This window comes from Rhinatrema bivittatum, chromosome 4, assembly GCF_901001135.1.
Source record: "Rhinatrema bivittatum chromosome 4, aRhiBiv1.1, whole genome shotgun sequence".
NCBI classification, from domain to species: Eukaryota; Metazoa; Chordata; class Amphibia; order Gymnophiona; family Rhinatrematidae; genus Rhinatrema; species Rhinatrema bivittatum.
The window spans coordinates 6,930,133-6,953,135 of NC_042618.1; the positions used below are offsets into that span (position 1 = coordinate 6,930,133).

General features: G+C 43.6%; 1 protein-coding gene across 2 annotated transcripts in view; it reads right to left on the minus strand.

Moving 5' to 3' along the window:
- LOC115089621 (phospholipase B1, membrane-associated-like) overlaps positions 1-23,003 on the minus strand; it is a 421,390-nt gene that overhangs the window by 10,835 nt on the left and 387,552 nt on the right. For both annotated transcript variants that reach the window (XM_029597711.1, XM_029597710.1), the window contains exon 16: positions 9,121-9,192. In XM_029597711.1, the coding sequence (XP_029453571.1) occupies positions 9,121-9,192 (72 nt within the window). The remainder of the gene's footprint in view (positions 1-9,120; positions 9,193-23,003) is intronic.

Here is a 23,003-nt window from a genome sequence, read left to right on the forward strand (position 1 = left end):
CAGCTACCCTGGAAGTGTTTCCGTAGGCAAGGGCACATATGCATCCTCTTCAGCGCTCTCTGCTATCTCGTTGAAACCCGCAGTCTCAGGATTATGAAGTTTGGCTCCACTTACTGTTGGAAATCTGCTCCCGCCTACAGTGGTGGTTGCAAGAGGATCATCTAAGAAAGCGCATTCCCTTGTCCTCTCTGGCCTGGTTGGTACTCACAAAAGATGCGAGTCTCCATGGTTGGGGGGTTCACTGTCTGGAGTTAATGGCCCAGGGGCGCTGGAATGCTGAAGAGTCCTGATGGAACATCAATCGCCTGGAGGCCTGGGCAGTACGGCTGGCATGCTTGCAGTTCAGCTACAGGTTGCGGAATCAAGCGGTTTGCATGATGTTGGACAATGTGACGATAGTGGTCTATACCAATTGCCAGGGAGGAACCAAGAGCCAGCAAGTGTCGCAGGAAATAGACCAGCTGATGGAATGGGCGGAAAGTTATCTGCAGATGATCTCGGCCTCTCACATTGCAGGAAGAGACAACGTAAGAGTTGGCTTTCTCAGCAGGGAGAGTCTGGACTCAGGAGAGTGGGTGTTGTCAGCCGAGGCATTTCAGCTGATTGTGGATCATTCCTTCCATTCCTAGTCCTGCTAGCGACTTCTCATAATGTGAAGATTCCTTGCTTCTATAGTTACAGGAGAAATCCGTGGTCCCTGGGAATAGACGCTATCGTACAGGTCTGGCTGGAAGACAGATTGCTTTATGCCTTTCATCCATGGCTGGGCAGGATAATTCTCAAGATCGAAGGCCACAGAGGGCTAGTACTCCTGGTGGCGCCGGGCTGGTCCAGGCATCTGTGGAATGTGGATTTGTGACGATGTCTCGTGGAGGTCCCCCTTCGTATTCTGCTGCACGTGATTCTGCTTCAGCAGGAACCGATTCTTCATGAGGATCCGACTACATTCTGTCTTACGGTTTGTCCCTTGAGAGAGCTCGCTTGTTAAAGCGTGGTTATTCCTTTGTGGTGATTGCCACTTTACTCCACACTTGCAATTTCTCCACTTCCTTGGCTTATGTGAGGCTTTGGAGAGTTTTTGAGGCCTGGTGTGAGGAACAAGGTGCGCTTCCTCTTTCATTTAAGATCCCTCTCATTCTGGATATTTTGCAGGATGGATTGAATAAAGGCTTGGCTCTTAATTCCTTGAAGGTGCAGGTTGTGGCTCTTGCCTGTTTCAGAGGCCTGGTGAATAGTGTTTCCTTGTCAACTCTTCCTGATGTGGCCCGTTTTTTGAAGGGAGTGAAACATCTTAGGTCTCCCTTGAGGTTACCAGTTCCATTGTGGAGTCTTAATTTGGTGCTGGACTTTTTGGCAGGCCCTATATTCTGACCTCTGTGTAGCCTTTCCTTACGGTTGTTGACTTTCAAGACTGTGTTCCTGGTGGCTATATGTTTTGTGCTCCGGATTTCTGAGCTGCAGGCATTGTCTTGCCGGTGCTGTTCCTTCAGGTGACTCCAGGGGTGTTACGGCTTCATTCTGTCCCATCCTTCTTGCCCAGAGTAGTCTTGGATTTTCATTTGAATCAGTCTATCTTCTTGCCATCCCTGGATAAGGTCAAGGATGTGGAGGAGTTTCACCTTTTGTGCTCCTTGGATGTTAAGTGTCTTGTTGTGTGAAATCTGGAGGTCTATGAGTCTTTTTGAAAGATGGATGGCTTGTTTGTTCTCCATGGCAGGAGTAGGCGGGGGCTCCGGCTTCGCGGGCTAGCATAGTTTGTTGGATTAAAGAGGTGGTCATGGCCATGTTTGTGGATGCTGGAAAGCCGTTTCCTACTCAGGTTAGGGCTCAGACAGTGTCATTGGCGGAGGTTAGTCTGTCGTCTTCCATTGATATCTGCCAAGCTGCGACGTGGTCCTTCTTACACATTTTTTCCAGGTTTTATTGTCTGGATATGCAGGCCCAGGAGGATGCAGCCTTTGCACATGTGATGTTGACTGGACTGTGGACAGCCTCCCACCCGATTGGGGAGTAGCTTTGGTACATCCCACTGGTCTTGAATCCATCTGTCTACATGCTAGGAAATGGAGAAATTACTTACCTGATAATTTTGTTTTCCTTAGTGTATTTATTTATTTGACTGTTTTATATACCAGCATTCATTGGTGATATTACATCAGTGTATGTTAAATGTAAAATACGCTTGTGAGGCGCTTGACACAGAACATGGTAAATGAAAAATATATAAAACATGTAATGCCTAGAAACATGCAGGACTATATATAATATTTACAAGATAACTATATAATTATTTACAAAAGTAACTAGAGCAAATGTTATCTATTAGTTACAAAGTAGCTAAGACGTAGTTATGGGGTACAGTTTTAATGAATTATGTAGTTACAACGAATTAAGGAATTAATGAATTATTTAGTGCAGACAAGTTATATAGTGCAGATGAGTTATAAAGAATTAGAGGAATTAATGAATTATATAGTGCAGACAAGGAAGAATTTAGAGTTGTAAAGCTTAGTGAAGAGAGACTAAAAGTAACTAGGAAATGAGGGGTTATAAAGTAACTAAGACATAAATGCAAGATACAGGATTATATAGTGCAGATGAAAATAAATTTAGGTCAGTGCAGTTTAGTGATAAGGGGAAATTGTATACATGTGTAGACTATAAATGTAAAAAGGAGGGACCAGAGGGAGAGCTGGGTGGCTAGGTAGCAGGGGTGGATAGAATTAGGTGTAAGCCTGTGTAAAAAGCCACGTCGTTAGTTTTTGCTTGAAGTTCTTTGGGCATGATTCCTGACGTAGATCTGCAGGCATAGTATTCCATAGGGCGGGACCGGCTTTTGAGGATGCAAGATTGGTGAGTTTGGGAGAAGGTGTACGTATGGTGGCAAGGTATTGGTTTCTGGTCGGTCTAGAGGAGGAATGGAAAAGCAGGGAATCATTGAACCACTTCATATTGGGGTTGTGAAGTGCTTTATGTATAATAGAGAAGGTCTTATATCGGATACAGGAAGCGATAGGTAGCCAATGTAATTCCTTTAAGACGGGCGAAATGTGCTCATTACTGCGAGTATTGGTAAGGATCTGGGCGGCTGTGTTTTGCAGAATTTGAAGTGGTTGGATGGAGTTTTGGGGTAAACCTAGGAGAAGTGAGTTACAATAGTCAATTTTAGAAAAAATTGTAGTTTGTAGTACTGTGCGAAAGTCAGAAAGATGGAGCAAGGGTTTATGTTTTTTTAGAGTGTGTATTTTAAAGAAACATTCTTTTAGTGTTGAATTGATGAATTTCTTTAGGTTGATATGATTGTCTAGGGTGACCCCTAAATCTCGTACCTATTGGGAGAATGCTATTGGGGATGGAAGTGAGTGGTGTAGAGAGAGGGTATTGTGTAGATAGAAGGACTCAGCTTCTTGCCCTTGGCTGCCACATGACTGTGTCAGTTGTCCTCTTGTGGGGCTCTGGGTCCCAAGGAATTATTGGTAGGTGTTCCAGTCCCTAGTTTGGGGTACCTAGAATCATATGTGAGTTCAGTGTTTATGGTTGGTTGGTTTTTTGCTAGTCTGTCCACAGTTGTTTTTAAAGTGAATACTTTAGGCTGAGGTCACAGCAGGGTTATATATACTGTGACGTCAGCTTGCTCTGTCTCTATCTGCTGGCAGGGGAGCATAAACCCACTGGTTCTGAGTCCATCTGTCTACACTAAGGAAAACAAAATTATCAGGTAAATAATTTCTCCATTCTGAGTGTGATAAAAATTGCAGGCAGAACAGACAGAGATCAGCCACATGTTGCGTTCGGAGGACTGTAGGGCCGTCCCATGGCCCGCCACTCTTATCTCCAGCCTGGGCCCATCCTCACTGTCTCCCGCGGCTGCGCCGGCCTTGTGAGACATGGTCGCCCACCATGTTTGTCTTCATGCTCCCTTCAGCTCCCCTCCCATTAACTCCCCTGCATTGGGCTATCCTTGGAGCGTAGCAAGAGGGTGCACCACGACTACTCTTCTTTGCAGCAGGACGCTGCTAGATCCATGGGGCATGCACCCTCTCTTAGGGCACATGACAACTGCCCTAACTTTAAAGGGCCAGTGGCAGGAAAGCTCCAGAGGCACTCTCTGATGACATCATCCATCCAGTTCTATAAAGGGCTGAGACTAAGAATCCTCCAGTTCCTCGGCAATAGGTCATCTTGTCTGAGAAGTGCTTTGCCCACTGCATTCCTGATCCTCACTCTTGTTCCCAGTCCAACTGTGCATTTTTGAGTTCCCGTGTCTTGCTTCCGGTTCTGTTTGAAGTTCAGTTTGTCTTGAGTTCTTGTCTGCATGGTTGGTTTTCCGTTGTTTGTTTTCAGCATCTCCCCTGCTCCTGTGGTCCTTCATTCTTCACGTCCTTGGATTGGACTCCTGGCTTTTGACCTCTGATTGGACTTCTGATTCTGACTTGGATTAGACTTCTGGACTGATCCTCAGATTGGACCTTGTTGCTACTTGACCTCCGTCTATCACCAATCACTGCATGAACTACAACTCTGACCATACTGTGCCTGCCTTTACCACTGCCTGAACAATGACATGACTGAACTCCGCCTGCCTCGAACCACAGCCTGAACCTGATCCTGACTGACTACTACCTTCCCTGATCGCTGCTTCTCTTGACTCTGCTTCCTTCTCTGTGCTGGCCTGCAACATCTTCATCGCAATGGATCTACATGATCACAGAGGCCCACACCTAAGACCAGCTGGCCCTGGCACCCGAGGGCTCAACCTAAGGGGAACGTGGGCTGGTATTGGCAAAGCTCCAATAGGGCCTCTGCTGCAACCAGCTCTGCCTTCCGGCAGTGAGGACCTGCAGGGTTCCTCCTTCAGGTAGCACCAACTCTGTCTCGGCCCAAGGGTCCACAGCCACAACACTATAGAATATGGGAAAAGATTTCTAAATAAAGCAACCCTTACAACTTACCTGGAAAATTAAGCCATACACATTAGAAACCATTTATATGTTCTGCATGTAATAAGTTTCCTTCAGGAAGCCCATTTCACAAGAAAATCAAAATTCCAATCAAAAGCTAGATCAGGTTCAAGCAGGGAATGTAATAAAAGCTTATTTCAAGAAAAGAATATCACAATTAATTTTCTTGTACTGAATCTGATAATCAGCAAGTATGCTTCAACTGTCATATCCAGCATTTGCAGTTTTTCCAAACACATTTACTCCAGCATGGGACATTCATAGCCATAATTGGCTGAAGACTATAATTCTCATCCACATAAATACTTTTACTTGCATATTCACTGAAGTCTATAATTATCCTTCAAACAAGTACTTCAAACAAACAACCATCAGCTAACCTAATTTCAATTTCCAATCCTCTTTGGACTTTCTGCAAGGCATCTGTATAAGATGAATACTTCAATTTCCATTTTATTTTAAATGTCCTATATGTTCTGCGTTATATGTTCTTTGTTATATGTAATGCTTTTTATTTATTTATTTATTTTATTTAACAATTTTTTTTCTATACCGACATTAAAATACACATCATGTCGGTTTACATGATAACAAAAAGGTGGAAATTACAAATAACAGGGGGGGGGGGGGGGGGGGATGGGATACTAAGAGTAACTGGGGGTCGGTAGGAGACCCCAACAAGTAGGAGGAGAGAAACGAGAGGAACAGAAACATAAGTAACAAGGTTAACTATGGTTCAAGAGAAAAATATATTATTATTGTTAAAGGAGTAGGAGTATAAATATACTCAAGCAAGTTCATTTGTTCATTGTAAACCGATTTGATTTGCATCCAATGCAAGAAGACAGGTATATAAAAAACCAGGGGGTCGGTAGGAGACCCCAACAAGTAGGAGGAGAGAAACGAGAGGAACAGAAACATAAGTAACAAGGTTAACTATGGTTCAAGAGAAAAATATATTATTATTGTTAAAGGAGTAGGAGTATAAATATACTCAAGCAAGTTCATTTGTTCATTGTAAACCGATTTGATTTGCATCCAATGCAAGAAGACAGGTATATAAAAAACCAAAAATAAATAAAATAAATAAATACTTTTGCTTGCATATTTAAAAATTCTACCAAATTTTAAATATCGATTTTGTACCTAGAAGATTATGACCAGTAAATATAAATAATGCCGTACTGTGACATTAGCCACCAAAGTCATATGCAGTCATTGGCAATTGATATGATGGTCATGAAGTCTATTACTCAATAAGTCTATTACTCAATAAGTCTATTACTCAATAAACTGAGGTAAACAATCTTATTTTAGTTGCAACTATTGTAAATAGATCCATCTGTAAATAAGTTCCTTCTATTTCGACGGTTGTTTTTTATTCTCTATTTCACGCTACCTATTTTTTCCCTCTCTTCTCCTGTCTCCCTTACCCCTCTCCTCTTTCTGGCCTGCTCCCATCCCCTGCTCCCTGTTCATTGTAATTCCTCCTTTATTTGAGTTACTTGTAAACCGGCATGATGTGCCATATGAACGTCGGTATATTAAAAGTTGTTAAATAAATAAATAAATAAAATTCAATATTTAATAGAACAATGCTAGTATGCTTAAACCCATAAAGTGATAGTATTTTTTGGATGTTCACTTGAATGACTGACATCTCCCATGCCACTTTACCTTGCTGCTCTGACATTTATGCTACACTTTGGGGTCTTTGTGCCACTCAGCTTTGCTGCCATGCCCAGACTTTACACCTTGGAGTTCTTTAATCCACCATGCTTGAGTTCTTGCCAGTCTGGGGGGCTGCTTTGCCTCTCTCATATGTTTTGGTGCCTTGATGTCACTCTTTGTGCTGATTGTCTCTTTTATCATGCCTGGGGTTTTCCTGCCCCTTTTTCTGCTTTGTTCCCCCTTCATGGTAACTTAGAATGCTGAAGCCAGTTTTGATGCCACTTTGCCTCTCGTGCTGCCATCAAAGGTTCATGCTGCTGTTGTTGGTGCCCTTGCTTGAAGCCTTGGGGTATTCTTCCCATACTAGCTTTCTTCTTTGCTCCTTTGATGATCCCTTGGAAAACTCCTGCCAATGCGGGTATCACTTTGCCCCTTTATGGAGACATAGGTAATTCATGTCACTTTTGGTGCCATTTTGCCACAGTCTAGGTACCTTGGAGTTCTTTCCCCCTTCTATGATTTCTTCCCAAAAGTTCCTTGAAGACAAATGAGAAAAAAACAACTCTGGAGCCCAATATAGGCTGCAGTGCTTTCCCACTGAGTTTAATGGCAAAAGAAAAACACATCAAATATAAAGCAAATAATCTTTTTTTGTTTTAAAACTAAAGAACAAATTGGGGTCCCCATGAAACAAATGGATGAAACAATTTGTTTCCTTTTGCACATCATTAATGAGCATTCAAGATCCTCTATTTAGTTCAATTCATCATTCTAATGTCAAACCACAAAGTTTTATTGCTGTCTGTATTGCTGTCTGTATTGCTGTCTGTATTTAGGGCTGTCAATCAGATGTTATTGGCTGGCAGCCAGCAGGATTTTTGAAGCAGCAATATAATAGCTGGTATTTTGTCAACCACTGGCCTGTGCAGCAGGAAAACCTCTTCCCCATCCTTTTCCATAAATCAACCTCCCAACCCCTGAAGTCCCTCTTCTGTAGCATGTGCTCTGGCTGACCTATACCTACAAGCCTCCACAGTCTGTTACAGCCATCACTGCCACAACTGGGGCTATGATCTATCCCTGCTTCATATTTAAAGGGGAAGGAGGAGGTTGGTAGAGAGGGAGGCTATGGAGGTCTAAGGTTGAGTGGGGGGAGGATTAGTTGTGAAGGAATTGGACAGAGGAGTTTTAGAGGGGGAAGGCTGGTCAATTTTTTTCCAAAGTTGACAAATCTACCCTTTCTAGCATAGCTGTTAACTGAGCATCTGGACTCCTAGGTCCCCTGCCTAACCTGCCAGAGAGACCCGGCAACAAGAGCATATACATTTCTGCTAGGAATTTAAGTTATTATAGAACTTGCAGCATAGAAGATAGACTAGGCTGCTGGTTAATTCTATCAAGTACAAGATGTTAGATGCTGTTGTATTGTTTCTGTGACTTTTTTTTAACCTCCTGGTGTGCCTGTTGCTGCCCCCTCACCACTCATAAAAATACACATTTATAAGTGAATTTTAAAATAGTTACTCACATAGAAAGGCTCATATATGTAAGTACATGGGCTGATCGCACGCAACTCATATTTTAAAAGCAGCAAAGCATGTGCGCATGTGTGTGTGCACAAGCACTAGAACGAGTGTAAAATAGGGGTGTGCCAAGGGTGTTCCAGGGCAGGGCTAATATTTATATAAATAAATTGCTATTTTAAAATCTGCCAAAGTGATGTGCCTTTGTCTTTTGCTTGAATATATTTACTCCTCAATATGTAGTGTAAGTGATTGCAAACATTGTAATAGTGAAAAAATGACTGGATAGAGAGTATGAGCACAATTGGAGTTCAGGATGAACAGCCAGGAGGGTCTTCATGAACTGTAGATGGTCTAGGCAAACAGGTAGACAAATTGCTGCACATTTGTTATAAAATTCCTTGACTTGTGCACGTAAAAGCCAACTTAAGGGAGGGGTAGGGAAAGCATCAAGTTAATGTGATCACAATCTACTCATGTAGCCTTTTACAATTTGAAGTACAAATACGCGGTAATTATCCACACTTATCCAGCTAATTTTCAAAATTTTTGGCTAAGTAGTACCTTTCTCGCCTCTTATCTTGATAAATGCCAATTTATTCAGCTAAGTAGTAGCAGGCCTACATAGCTGGATAAGTCTGAAAAGTGCTACTTGTCTGTCTACTTAGCTAGATAAATGGGCATTTATCTGAATAAGTCCAAACTTGCACGGCTCATAGTTTTTACATATGCACACATTTGTGTGCACATATTTACTCATATTTTATAACCTGTGCTTATCGTTTCCATGCAAGTTATAAAATACAGTAGCAACTTTGGATGCACTCATATACACACATACATGGGCACATGAGCAGTTTTGAAAGTTACCCTCTAAGTGGAAAGATGGAACATTAAAACCATGTATGTTCTCTAGTGCAGTGCTGTGTATAATGGTGCCGCTGGATAAATAATTCTTTTTGTACCGTTGTGGGACAGATCATCTTGATTGGTTCGGAAAATGACTCAACTTCAACTTTTTCACCATGACGTTGGAGCTAGAACATATCACAAAAACACAATTTCAAAGATATGTCATCGAAAAACAGCCACATTAAAAAAATCGACATCAGGGAGTCAAGCCACTATTGTTTTTTGGTTCCAGTCTGGGTTCAACTTTGATTGAAGTATTCCAGTTCAGGCAAATAAAGTTTCCAGAAACAGTTTGGCACTCATGAACCAACCAATCCAGTTCCGGTTCACATGAGAATATTTAAATATAAGGCACATTAAAATGATCTTATGCAAAGTAGAATAAAGCAACCTAATAAATCTAAACTTGTTCCAACTAGTGTCAGTCATAGCTACTTTAGAGCATGCAGGAAACAAAAAATGAATTCTGAGTACTTAGTGATACATTTTAAATGCTTGTGTGAATCTTTCCAGTTACATAGTAACATAGTAAATGGCGGCAGATAAAGATCAAATGGTCCATCTAATTTGTCCCTCTTCCATTTGCAACAATAGGATCTCCTGCATGAAGGTTTTGTAGTAGAAATCAGTTTTTTGGTTTGGGTTTGGTTTGACTCTCTGAGCGCTATAAACTGAAGCTGTAAAGGAGAGGCCCTCCTTAATCTGTGCGGGACCAGGCAAGAGGCCTGGTCCACCTTAAAACCCCATTGACGGAGAGAGAACTCTGTGGGCAGGAACCTGCTGGACATAATAAGAGGTGGAGTACAGCTGGGATCAAGAGGCCCCACATTTGCAAGAGAAACCAACTCCTGAACCCTCTCTGATGGAAGTTATGGTCTAAGTATACTGTTGCGAGTGTGGGAGAGTGGTTGCTTGTTTGGGACTGAGTGTGTGCCCTTGGACCATAGTAAGAGCTCAGAGGAAGACCCTGGGCATGTACCGTGGCAGGCGAAGCATATATGAGCACAGGTAGACAGGCTGAAGATTCAGAGCAATCTGACCTCTGCCGAACCTGAATGCACCAGAAGAGAACCAGTAACGCAATGCTGGTCTCTGGGGTAGTCCTTTGGCCTCTCGACAGCAACCCCTGTTGCACCTGCCTGGGAACAGCAGGAGCGACAGGACGGACAGAGGTTGAGGACATGCGATGACTCTGGAACAAGGATGAGACATAGGCGCTTGGAAACTTGGACGAGACAAGGCACTTGGAGATTTAGACGAGATAGGGGGTGAGACTCAGGCAGGCACTGCCCCTCAGCACAACCCCCCTTGGGCTGGTAGCGGACCATGTTGTTCTACTGCACGCCCTACACAACCTGAAGACTCTGATTGTGGACCACGTGGAGAAGGGAATGAGCACAGGACTGAAGCTCAGGATGAGAGAGGAATCCGGGCAGCATTTGAAGAAGAATCCAACAGGAACAGGGCTCCATTGTCCGGGATCAGGATTCAGGAACAGATTCTGACATGGATTCAGGCTTAACTCACAGATTGACAACTGGAGGCTGGATCCGGCAGGAGGAGACAAGGCTGGAACTCCTGGAGCCAGGGACTGGAGAATCAGGAACATCCAAAGACAGGAACCGGAGAGACTGGAACATCTGAACACAGGAACCGAAGAGACTGAAACATCAGGACAGCGAGACATGCAAGGACACAGGATCTGTCGAGAGACAAGGAACACAGGACAAAGACAAGAGAGCTCCCATGAAGAACAGAGGACCTTGAAGTAGCGAAGATGGACCTCGGAGCCTCCTGGATTCAAGAGATGAGATGAAGAAACCTGGAGTAGGCAAGCTCCTTGTGAAGGCAATGAGGATCTGGCAAAGAGCCCTTTTATAGGGCTGAAGAGGAGACACAGGGAGATGTCATCAAACAGGGCCATGGGGCATTTCTCCCCATGTATTTTTTCTCCCCATGTATTTTTTCTCCCCATGTATTTTTTTTGTATTTACTATTTATATTTATTATTTAGCCATTAACATTGTTCTGTTACCACTTGGTACTATTTCTCTCCTTTACCTCAAACTCTAAGTTCCTACTAAGTTAGCCATGTTATTTATACCCAATTGTTGGATGTAATTGTATATTTGTTTAATTGTTCAATCTGTTTGATGTAATTTTCTGTTCCTTGTTCTGTGTAAACCGAAGTGGTATGCACAAGTGCATGAACTCCGGTATATAAAAGCCTTTAAATAAATAAATAAATAAATGGGCCCTTTAAGTACAGGAGAGATATGCGGCCATGTGCCTAGGGCAAGCCAGGGCCAAGAATAGCTGCAGCGGCGTCCTTGCCACAAAGAACAGAGGATGGAGGCGTCAGCGGCTGCCCCACAGAGGAGACATCAGCGGTGGGTCCCCTGCTGCACTGAGAGACTGGCAGCAGTACTACCGCAGTGTGACCTGGAATGTTGATGGTGCACGGGCTGCGAGAGGGTCAGCGGTGGCACTGATCTGCGAGGAAAGGCCAGTGGCGGTGTTCCCGCCGCACAGTGAAAGGTGGCATCAACGGCAGCTCCCCTGCTGCAGTGAGACAGGCTCGGTGTCGGCTAGGGAAGGTGAGAGGCTGCTTGCGGGCCCAACTGTGAGCAGAATTGTAACATATATTGCTGGAAAGTAGACAGTCTACTGTTATTGTATGTTGATAAATGTAATAAAGTTAAAAGCTGCTAGAAGAAAGGCTGAGTCTGTGTCATTCCTGCCTCCAGCCTATGAAAGTTACTCAGCTATTCCAGATATTGTATCAATTCAAGGATTTCTGCACATGGTAGGCGCACTGGATGGCCGGTGCCATCTTTACTCATCAGCCCCTATTATAGAGTATGGCAGCTGATGCCTGGGAACGGGAAATCTGTCCCCGAGACCCCCCCTGGATCTCTCCTCTCCCCGAGGCCCCCCTGGATCTCTCCCCGAGGCCCCCCTGGACCACCAGGTAATTTAAAAAGGTTTTGGGGGGGTCGATTTAAAGGGTCGGGTGGGTTGTTTTTTTTAGCGGCGCGGGCCTCCCTAAAAAAAAGGGTCGGGAGGGTGGGGGGTCGATTTAAAGGGTCGGGTGGGGTTTTTTTTTTATCGGGCCATCGGCACCATTTTAATTAGTGGCAGCCGAAGGCCCGAGAGTGGGAGATCGCGCCGGGACCCCCCACTGGACCACCAGGTAATTTAACATTTTGGGGGGTTCGGGAGGGTGGGGGAGGGTAAGGAATTGGTTTTAAAGGGTCGGGGTGGGTTTAGGGGTTGTTTTGGTTTTCCCACCCTCCCCCAAATAATTCCCGTGCCCTGTTTAACGATACAATACAAATGCCCCTGACGATAAATCGGGGGCATTTGTATTGTATCGTGCACTCTAACGATTTAGGACGATTTTAAAATTATCTGACGATAATTTTAATCGTTCAAAAACGATTCACATCCCTAATTGGAAAGCATAATTGAGCAAGAAATAGAAGCAGTGAGTTAAATCCCCCTAGAAGGACAGAGGCAAATGCAAGAAAGCCTTGAATAACTTCAGGTTTCCTGGGCTCATGACTTGAAAGATCAGGATGTATGCTGGGTGCTCCTATCTGACAATCTGTCAGAAGTAAACCAAGAAGCAGAGGAAGCACAGTATCTATGAATTACCTGACTGGGTGCTTTACTCTTAAGAGGGACACATCTTCAGAGGAAGTTAAAAGCAGCAAATGTGCTGGAGCCAGAGAGGAGCCTATGGACAGTGTGAACCAAAAACCTGGCATAGAACCAGTGAAAATACTAATGAAACAGGTGGCAAAAGAAACGCCTGAGGCGCAAGAGAAAGCAAAGCAGAGTGCAAGAAAAGAGAACAGAATTCAGGTGATTGAATTTTCAGTGACTGGGACTGCGTTTTAAGAGAGCTCATCGTGGAACTTTACAGATTGCCCTGAAGGAGGCAGTATAGAGTAGCCTATTGCAAGCAGCACAGACTGGATTAAGGAAAGCAGCATGGAGTAACCAAGAGAGAACCAAGCAGCAGAGTGGCCCAAGAGAGATACTGTAGAGAGCCCAAAAGGAGAAACTGCAGAGAGACCAGAGGGAGGTGCTGCAGGAAGACCAGAGGAAAGTGCTACAGAGAGGCCAGAAGGAGGTATTGTGGAGTACCCAGGCACAACCACTCTGAAAGGGCTAGAAGCGGTGTTACAAATAAAGACTGCACAAAGGAGTGTGAAGACTATGTGGTAAAAGGGGAAAACAAGTGGAAGCCACCATAGGAACAACCAACTAAAGTCCAGAGAGTCTGGATAAATGAGAAGATGAAGCAAAAAAAAACTTCTTTGAAGGGCTGGTGGTAGTCACTGGGCGAAGGGTGCAGTGGGTGGTGGTAATGGTGGTATTTGGAGTAAATCTAAGGAGAGGGATTGAGCATGAACCTATAACTCCAACCCAGAGTCTAGCTGGTGGGAGGCCAGAAGATGATTGGAGCCACTTCCCTGGATGGGATCCAGAGTGAGTAAAGACACTCAGCCCAATGGGTTCAAGCTGAGGGGGGACGGTATGTAAAGCAGTGTCCCTCCTTAATCTGCGCAGGACCAGGCTTAGAGGCCTGGTGCATCTTAAAACCCACTAGAGGGAGAGAGGTCTGTGGGCGGCAACCTGCTGGACAGAATAAGAGGCAGAGCAAGTTGGGATCAAGAGGCCCTATGTCTCCAGGAGAAGGCAACTCCTGAACCCTCTCTGGTGAAAACTATGGTGTGAGTACACTACTGGAACATAAGAACATAAGAAATTGCCATGCTGGGTCAGACCAAGGGTCTATCAAGCCCAGCAACCTGTTTCCAACAGAGGCCAAACCAGGACACAACAACCTGGCAATTACCCAAACACTAAGAAGATCCCATGCTACTGATGCAATTAATAGCAGTGGCTATTCCCTAAGTAAACTTGATTAATAGCAATTAATGGACTTCTCCTCCAAGAACTTATCCAAACCATTTTTGAACCCAGCTACACTAACTGCACTAACCACATCCTTTGGCAACAAATTCCAGAGCTTTATTGTGCGTTGAGTGAAAAAGAATTTTCTCCGATTAGTCTTAAATGTGCTACTTGCTAACTTCATGGAATGCCTCCTAGTCCTCCTATTATTCGAAAGTGTAAATAATCAATTCACATCTACTCGTTCAAGACCTCTCATGATCCTAAAGACCTCTATCATATCCCCCCTCAGCCGTCTATTCTCCAAGCTGAACAGCCCTAACCTCTTCAGCCTTTCCTCATAAGGGAACTGTTCCATCCCCTTTATCATTCTGGTTGCCCTTCTCTGTACCTTCTCCATTGCAACTATATCTTTTTTGAGATGCGGTGGCCAGAATTGTACGTGGTATTCAAGGTGCAGTCTCACCATGGAGCGATATAGAGGCATTTTGACATTTTCCATTTTATTAACCATTCCCTTCCTTATAATTTCTAACATTCTGTATGCTTTTTTGACTGCTGCAGCACACTGAGGCGACGATTTTAAAGTATTATCCACTACAATGCCTAGATCTTTTTCCTGGATGGTAGTTCCTAATATGGAACCTAACATCATGTAACTACAGCAAGGGTTATTTTTCCTTACATGCAACACCTTGCACTTGTCCACATTAAATTTCATCTGCCATTTGGATGCCCAATCTTCCAGTCTTGCAAGGTCCTCCAGTAATGTATCACAATATGCTTGTGATTTAACTACTCTGAATAATTTTGTATCATCTGCAAATTTGATAACCTCACTCGTCATATTCCTTTCCAGATCATTTATATTTATTTATTTATTTATTTAACATTTTTCTATACCGACCTTCATAGTTAAATACCATATCAGATCGGTTTACATCGAATGGGGGTAGAAAACTGTAACAAACGGAACAACTTTTTATAATCGGAGGGAAACAAAAGTTACATTAAACAAGGACTATAAACTTGGAAGCTTGGACAGCTGGAAGGTAAAGGCCCGAGGAGGGCAATAACTTAAAACAAGAGAGTCAAAAAGGAGTCCGGGCTAGTGCTAGTTAGATTATAAGCGAAGGTACTTATGAATAATAAGTAAATAGATGAGGAGCGCGTGTCCATAGCTCATGCACAGGTTGATCATCTAATGTGTATCCGAAGGATCTGGGAAGGCTTGTCGGAACAACCAAGTTTTAAGTTTCTTCTTAAATGTTAGGAGGCAGGGTTCCAGCCTGAGATCTGTGGGGAGGTCGTTCCAGATGGCTGGGCCTGCTATTGAAAAAGCTCGGTCCCTGGTCGAGATGAGGCAGATGGCTTTGGTTGGAGGGGCTTGTAGTGCTCCTTTGTAGAATTCTCTAATCGGTCTGTTGGAGGTATGGAGTTTGAAAGGAATTTCCAGGTCGAGGTGAAGGTGGTTATGAATGGACTTGTGTATCAGGGTTAGTGATTTGTGAAGGATTCTGTGGTTGACTGGTAACCAGTGTAGGTTTCGGAGAGTGGGGGTAATATGTTCTCTCCTGTTGGTGTTGGTCAAGATTCTGGCCGCGGCGTTTTGTATCATCTGTAGTGGTTTGGTAGTTGAGCCGGGAAGTCTTATGAGTAGAGCACTGCAGTAGTCTATTTTGGCAAATATCAAGGATTGAAGAACTGTCCTGAAGTCGTGGAAGTAAAGGAGAGGTTTCAGTCTTTTCAACACCTGTAGTCTGTGGAAGCAATCTTTGGTTATAGAGTTGATCATATTCTTTAGATTAAGGCGGTTGTTGAGAATTACCCCCAGATCTCTTACCTGAGTGAGGGTGAGCAGGTAGTTGTGGTGGGTCTGTGGGGGGTGGTTGTCTTGGTTGGAGGAGATGAATAGTAGTTCGGTCTTAGCGGCATTGAGGACCAAATTTAGACTGTTGAGGAGACTGGTGATAGATTGCAGGCAGTTGTTCCAGAGCGAGAGAGATTTGGTGATGGATTCTGTTATGGGAATCAGAATCTGAACATCGTCAGCATAAATGTTGTGAATGAGGTTGAGACTTGTTAACAGTTGGCAGAGGGGGAGGAGGTAGATATTGAAAAGGGTGGGAGAAAGGGAAGATCCTTGGGGTACGCCAAGAGAATTTGTTGACGGTGATTCTTTGTTGTTAATCTTGGCTTTGAAGCTTCTGTTGCTAAGGAAGGACTTGAACCAGCTGTGGACTAATCCGGATATGCCTATGTCTGATAGGCGATTCAGGAGGATGGAGTGGTTAACTGTGTTGAAGGCCGCCGAGATGTCTAGGAGGATTAGAAGAAAAGAGTGTCCTTTGTCCAGTCCCATAATAATATGATCTGTTAGTGAGATGAGAAGGGTTTCTGTGTTGCGTGCTTTGCGGAAACCATATTGGGAAGGGTAAAGAATATTGTGTTCTTCTAAATAATCAGACAGTTGGGTGTTAACCAGTTTCTCTGTAAGTTTGGCTAGGAATGGTAGATTAGAGATGGGGCGGAAATTAGCTAGATTGCTGGGGTCTAAATTATGTTTTTTAAGGAGGGGTTTAAGGGTAGCATTTTTTAGACTATCTGGGTACATTCCTTGAGTTAAGCAGCAGTTTATGATGTTGGTCAGAGGTCCCGAGATTATGTTTGGGATAAGTAGTAGTAGCTTTGAAGGTATGTTATCTGTTGGATGGCTGGATGGTTTCTGCCTCTTAAGGATGGATTCGATCTCTTTAGTGGAAGTTAATTCAAAGTTGTCGAATTTAGCTCCCTTGGGCGTGTGGTTGTTGGTGGATGAGGTGAGGGGGTTGGTCTTGGTTGGAAGGAGTGCGAGAGTGTTTGAGATCTTCTGCTGAAAGAATAAGGCTAGCTCGTTTGCCTTGGATTGAGCTTGTTCGTCAGGAATTGGTGGAGGTAGTGACTTTGTGATTTGTGAAACATATGAAAAAAGAGCCTTTGCGTCATATTGGAGATCGTGGATTTTGTTGGCATAGTATTCTCTTTTTGATTTTAAAATGGATGTCCTGTAAAGATGTAAGGTTCCATTGTATGAAGATAGAGTAGACGGGGAGGGGGCTTTGCGCCATCTATTTTCTTTGTGACGTAGTTCTTGTTTTATCCGTTTGAGTTCACTGGTGAACCAGGGTTGATTTCCTTTTTTAGTTGGGTTAATTAATTTCGAGATTGATGGGCAGAGATTGTTTGCTACCACTTCCGTGATCTTATGCCAGGAGAGCACAGCTGAGTTGGGGTAGGATATATCTAGGTTTGTGAGTTCTTTGGTGAGCTGTTCACTGAGAATGTCTAAAGCACAAGGTTTCCTGAAGTGAATGGTGGTGAGATGCTGGGTGGTGAGCGACTGTTTTTTTGTGGAAAGGGTAGTTGTTATCAGGAAGTGGTCTGACCAGGGGATAGGGGTACATATAGGTTCCATAGAGCAGGAGAAATTAGAGTTGATGAAAATAAGATCCAGGGTGTCTCCAGCTTTGTGAGTTGGTTTGTTGACGATCTGGGTGAATCCCATGGCACTAAGGGTGGTGAGGAGGGCTTCACAATTGGATGAGTATGGAGTGGCATCGAAGTGGATATTAAAATCTCCCATAATTATGGTGGGAGAGTCAGAGTTGATGTGCTTCATGATGGATTCTATAAGGGGGGAGGCGTCTGATTCTAATATTCCTGGGGGGGCGTAAACTAGCAGTACTTGTAAGTGATTCGATTTGAATAGTCCTAGTTCTATTTTGGGTTCTAGCTTGATTAGATATGATGTTAGTCTGAGTTATTTCTTGGTGGCAAGTAACAGGCCGCCCCCTCGTTTTTTGTGTCTGTGGATTGAGAAGAAGTCGTATTTGTGAGTGGGTAGTTGGTTGATTAGTGCTGTGTCAGAGTTTTTTAGCTATGTTTCTGTGATAGCACAAACATCAGGGTTACTGTCCAATAGATAGTCGTTGAGGATATGAGTTTTTTTTTTGTCAAAGATTGAGAGTTGACTAAAGTTACTGAGAGAAGAGTTAAGCCTAGGAACTGTGTCAGGGGAGTGATCATAATTGGTATGAGTGATCTGGGATTTCTTGCCGGTGGGTCTTGAACCGGGAACATGTTGCGATGGAGGCGGTGGTGTCTGATAGGGATAAGTTGGCTTAACATTTCTTCTGGATGTTAATTACCGCTAGTATAGTGAGTGAAGAGAATTCTTAGAGAGAGGAGAAGGAGTCCTAAAGGTTATCTATAGGGAACTCAATTGTTAGGAATTGATAGTTGGGTGAGAGGTGGAGCTGTAAGGCTTAAGGCTTAAGAAGCAGCAGCAGAGGGTGGCGCTGAGGAGCTTAGCGGTGCTCGTTTGGTCCCTTAAAGGTTGAAGTAATGGACTCAGTGTGGTGGGTGGGTGTAATCTTTCTCCTGGTTCATGTTCCAGTTATGTTTTGTTGGGTGATGAGGAGTCCTTAGAATTAGTCGTATCACTGTCCCGAAATTCGTCTACAGTTAAGTATGTTGAAGAGGGCCGTGTAGAGCCGTGGGCATGTTGAGCAAGGAGGGTAAGGGGCTGCACGAAGGGGCGCACAAAGGGGCGGGCCCCTTTGTCACGCGCCTTTGGCGCGCTTCTTCGGCACACAGCACCAGACTGAGGTACAAATTTAAAGGGCCGCAGGGCCTTGTTCGATTGGCTGCAGGGTCCCGGCGGGCCGGCTTGAGGGCATGGCTAGCTGGTTGGGTGGCGGCGGAGTGGCGCTTATTGCCTCGTGAGCGGCGGCAGACCTTCCGAGGGTAGGGCTGAATTTAAAGGGCCTTTTTCAATATATATATATTGAAAAGCACTGGTCCAAGTACAGATCTCTGAGGCACTCCACTGTTTACTCTTTTCCACTGAGAAAATTGTCCATTTAATCCTACTCTCTGTTTCCTGTCTTTTAACCAGTTTGTAGCCCACGAAAGGACATCGCCTCTTATCCCATGACTCTTTAGTTTTCTTAGAAGCCTCTCATGAGGGACTTTGTCAAATGCCTTCTGAAAATCCAAATACACTACATCTACTGGTTCACTTTTATCCACATGTTTATAAACGCCTTCAAAAAAATGAAGCAGATTTGTGAGGCAAGACTTCCCTTGTGTAAATCCATGTTGACTGTGTTCCATTAAACCATGTCTTTCTATATGCTGTACGATTTTGATCGAGAATAGTTTCCACTATTTTTCCAGGCACTTAAGTCAGTCTCACTGGTCTATAGTTACCCAGGTCACCCCTGGAGCCTTTTTTAAATATTGGGGTTACATTGGCCACCCTCCAGTCTTCAGGTGCAATGGATGATTTTAATGATAGGTTACAAATTTTAACTAATAGAACAGAAATTTCATTTTTGCTTTCCTTCAGTACCCTAGGATGCATACCATCCAGTCCAGGTGATTTGCTACTCTTTAGTTTGTCAATCTGGCCTACTACATCTTCCATGTTCACAGTGAATTCGTTTAGTTTGACTTATCACCCCTGAAAACCATCTCCGGAACTGGTATCTCTCCAACATCCTCATTAGTAAACATGGAAGCAAAGAAATCATTTAGTCTTTCTGCAATGGCCTTATCTTCCCTAAGAGCCCCTTTAACCCCTCGTCATCTAATGGTCCAACCGACTCCCTCACAGGTTTCTTGCTTCAGATATTTTTTAAAAAGTTTTAATTATGAGTTTTTGCCTCTGTTGTCAACTTCATTTTAAATTCTCTCATCGCCTGTCTTATCACTGTTTTACACTTAACTTGACAATGCTTATATTTTATCCTACTTTCTTCAGATGGATCCTTCTTCCAATTTTTGAAGGATGCTTTTTTTGGCTAAAATAGCCTCTTTCTCCTCTCCTTTTAATCATGATGGTAATCATTTTACCTTCCTTCCACCTCTAGGATTGTATTTTTAAACAATGTCCATGCCTGTTGAACACTTTTAACCTTTGCAGCTGAACCTTTCAGTTTTTTTCTATTTTCCTCATTTTATCAAAGTTTCCCTTTTGAAAGTTTAGTGTTAGAGCTGCAGATTTACTTATTGTCCCCCTTCCAGTTATTAATTTAAATTTGATCATGTTATGATCACTGTTGCCAAGTGGTCCCACAACTTGGCAACAGTCTACTGTTATTGTATGTTGATAAGTGCAATAAAGTTTCAGGCTGCAAGAAGAAAGCCTGGAGCATTGTTCCTGCCTCCAGACTATGAAAGTTACTCAGCTATCCCATATAAGTTTTACTTCATCTGTTCAGTAATTTACAGTTTGGTTTTCCATATTTAAATTACTTAATGGTCGCCGCTTCTTACTGTGTACAATTCTGGTTGCCGCATCTCAAAAAAAATATAATTGCAATGGAGAAGGTACAGAGAAGGGTGACCAAAATGATAAGGGGAATGGAACAGCTCCCCTATGAGGAAAGACTAAAGAGGTTAGGACTTTTCAGCTTGGAGAAGAGACGGCTGAGGGGGGATATGATGGAGGTGTTTAAAATCATGAGAGGTCTAGAATGGGTAGATGTGAAACGGTTATTTTGTTTTTCAGATAATAGAAAGACTAGGGGGCACTCCATGAAGTTAGCATGTGGCACATTTAAAACTAATCGGAGAAAGTTCTTTTTCACTCAATGCACAATTAAACTCTGGAATTTGTTGCCAGAGGATGTGATTAGTGCAGTTAGTAAAGCTGTGTTTAAAAAAGGATTGGATAAGTTCTTGGAGGAGAAGTCCATTACCTGCTATTAAGTTGACTTAGAAAATAGCCACTGCTATTACTAGCAACAGTAAAATGGAATAGACTTAGTTTTTGGGTACTTGCCAGGTTCTTATGGCCTGGATTGGCCACTATTGGAAACAGGATGCTGGGTTTGATGGACCCTTGGTCTGACCCAGTTTGGCATATTCTTATGTTCTTATGAAACAGTAGGGAAACAGTCACTGGAGATGAAGCTCTGGAATTTGTTGCCAGAGGATGTGGTTAGTGCAGTTAGTGTAGCTGGGTTCAAAAAAGGTTTGGATAAGTTCTTGGAGAAGTCCATTAACGGCTATTAATCAAGTTTACTTAGGGAATAGCCACTGCTATTAATTGCATCAGTAGCATGGGATCTTCTTAGTGTTTGGGTAATTGCCAGGCTCTTTTGGCCTGGTTTAGCCTCTGTTGGAAACAGGATGCTGGGCTTAATGGACCCTTGGTCTGACCCAGCATGGCAATTTCTTATGTTCTTATGCTCCTGATTTGGCAATGACAGGTATTGCTCCAGGTTAACAGTAAATTTATTTGCATGTTTGTTTGGGAACTATCCAATGGCAGGGCAGCGTGCACAATGCTTAATGATGTCAGAAAGGGAGAACCTGAGTGGTTCCACACTAAGTATCAAACTGCATTGACTGTGAATCCCGTGTCTCCCATTGATTCTCCAGATGACCTCTCATGTGCTCTATTTTTCAAACTCTAATTACATAATAAGAGAATTGCTTTTCCTCCCTCAAGGTCCCTGAACTGCTAAAGCTGCCCCCAGCCATGTGACAAAGTGTCCAGTTCTACTCTTTTACTAGTAGTAGCTGCCCTTTAATGGTATCGTATTAGTATGTGGCAGAGGTCTCCCTCCAGAGCTTGCCCCTATGTGTGAGGTCAGTGTAGTGAGGTGTGGTAGTGTAGTGTGCCACTCCCCATTGGGGGGAGTTGTGAGTCTGAATGAAAAGGCTGCACCCACGTGATACAGGCAGAGGGAGCTGAACATCAGCCTATGCTTCCACAGGGAAAGGATCTGAAGAAGGGATGTCCTGTTGGGCTATAAGCCTGAAAGGGGAAAGAAATTCCAGAGCCCAGGAAGAGCAGAGGCTTGGGCCTCCAGAGTGTTTGGAAGATGTGTTCCTGAGAAAGTTTCAGAGTCTGAGTCTTAAAGAAAAGGATTAGAATGAGGGTAACAGCAAATGTAAATGGAGAAATTCCACAGGGTGTTGGTGGATCAAGCAAATCTGCCAGAAGCTTATCTGAGAGAAGAGAGGAAGGAACTGAGAAGACATACAATATCCAAAAGATACTGGGAGGACCTAGAGTGGATGGGTTCCTGTCCCTAAGAGACTACCTTTATGGGAAGGGTGTGTGTGCAAGAGACTGAGATCTGTGGTTTTGTAATTTGGGACTTTGTGTAGAGTGTGGTGCCCTACCCTCTAATTTACTGTTGGACTTTGATTTGTTTCCCTGCCACTTTCAGTAAAGAATTTATTTTGAACAAAGCTTTTGGAAAGAGTGATTTTTGGTATGACTGATTGTTGTACAGAAGAGCCCTGAGTGAAGAAACAGCCCTAAGGACTTTGAAAAGACTGACTTTCCCCTCCTGTGCAGAAACCCTGGGAGGTCATGTGGCCTTGCATGGTCCATGGCCCTCTGTGCCCCTATGTCAAAGAGCTGGCCTGGATGTGGGCTACGTATTTGTCTGAAGTGGTATCATGCCAAAGCAGGGTGGGGCTCTGCCTGCATAGCCCATCTATGTCCAAATTAGTAAAAGGACAACAGAAAAATAAGGATGTGGATTGTAATGACATAACAAAACATCAGTTTTAGCACCGATTCCCAATGGGCATAATGTGCTCTAATGAGAATGAAGGGACATTTACCATGCATGTGGTCCTCCATGGGACCTCTCACTGCCAGTGATGGTGCACTGAATCCCAAATTCTCTCCCAACTCCTACATGCAGACCCCCAACGGCTCACAGGAAGATTGTTCAGAGTAGTTAAATCACAAGCAAATTGTGATAAATTGCAGGAAGACCTTGTGAGGCTGGAAAATTGGGCATCAAAATGGCAGATGAAATTTAATGTGGACAAGTGCAAGGTGATGCATATAGGGAAAAATAACCCATGCTATAGTTACACAATGTTAGGTTCCATATTAGGTGCTACTACCCAAGAAAGAGATCTAGGCGTCATAGTGGATAACACATTGAAATCATCGGTTCAGTGTGCTGCGGCAATCAAAAAAGCAAACAGAATGTTG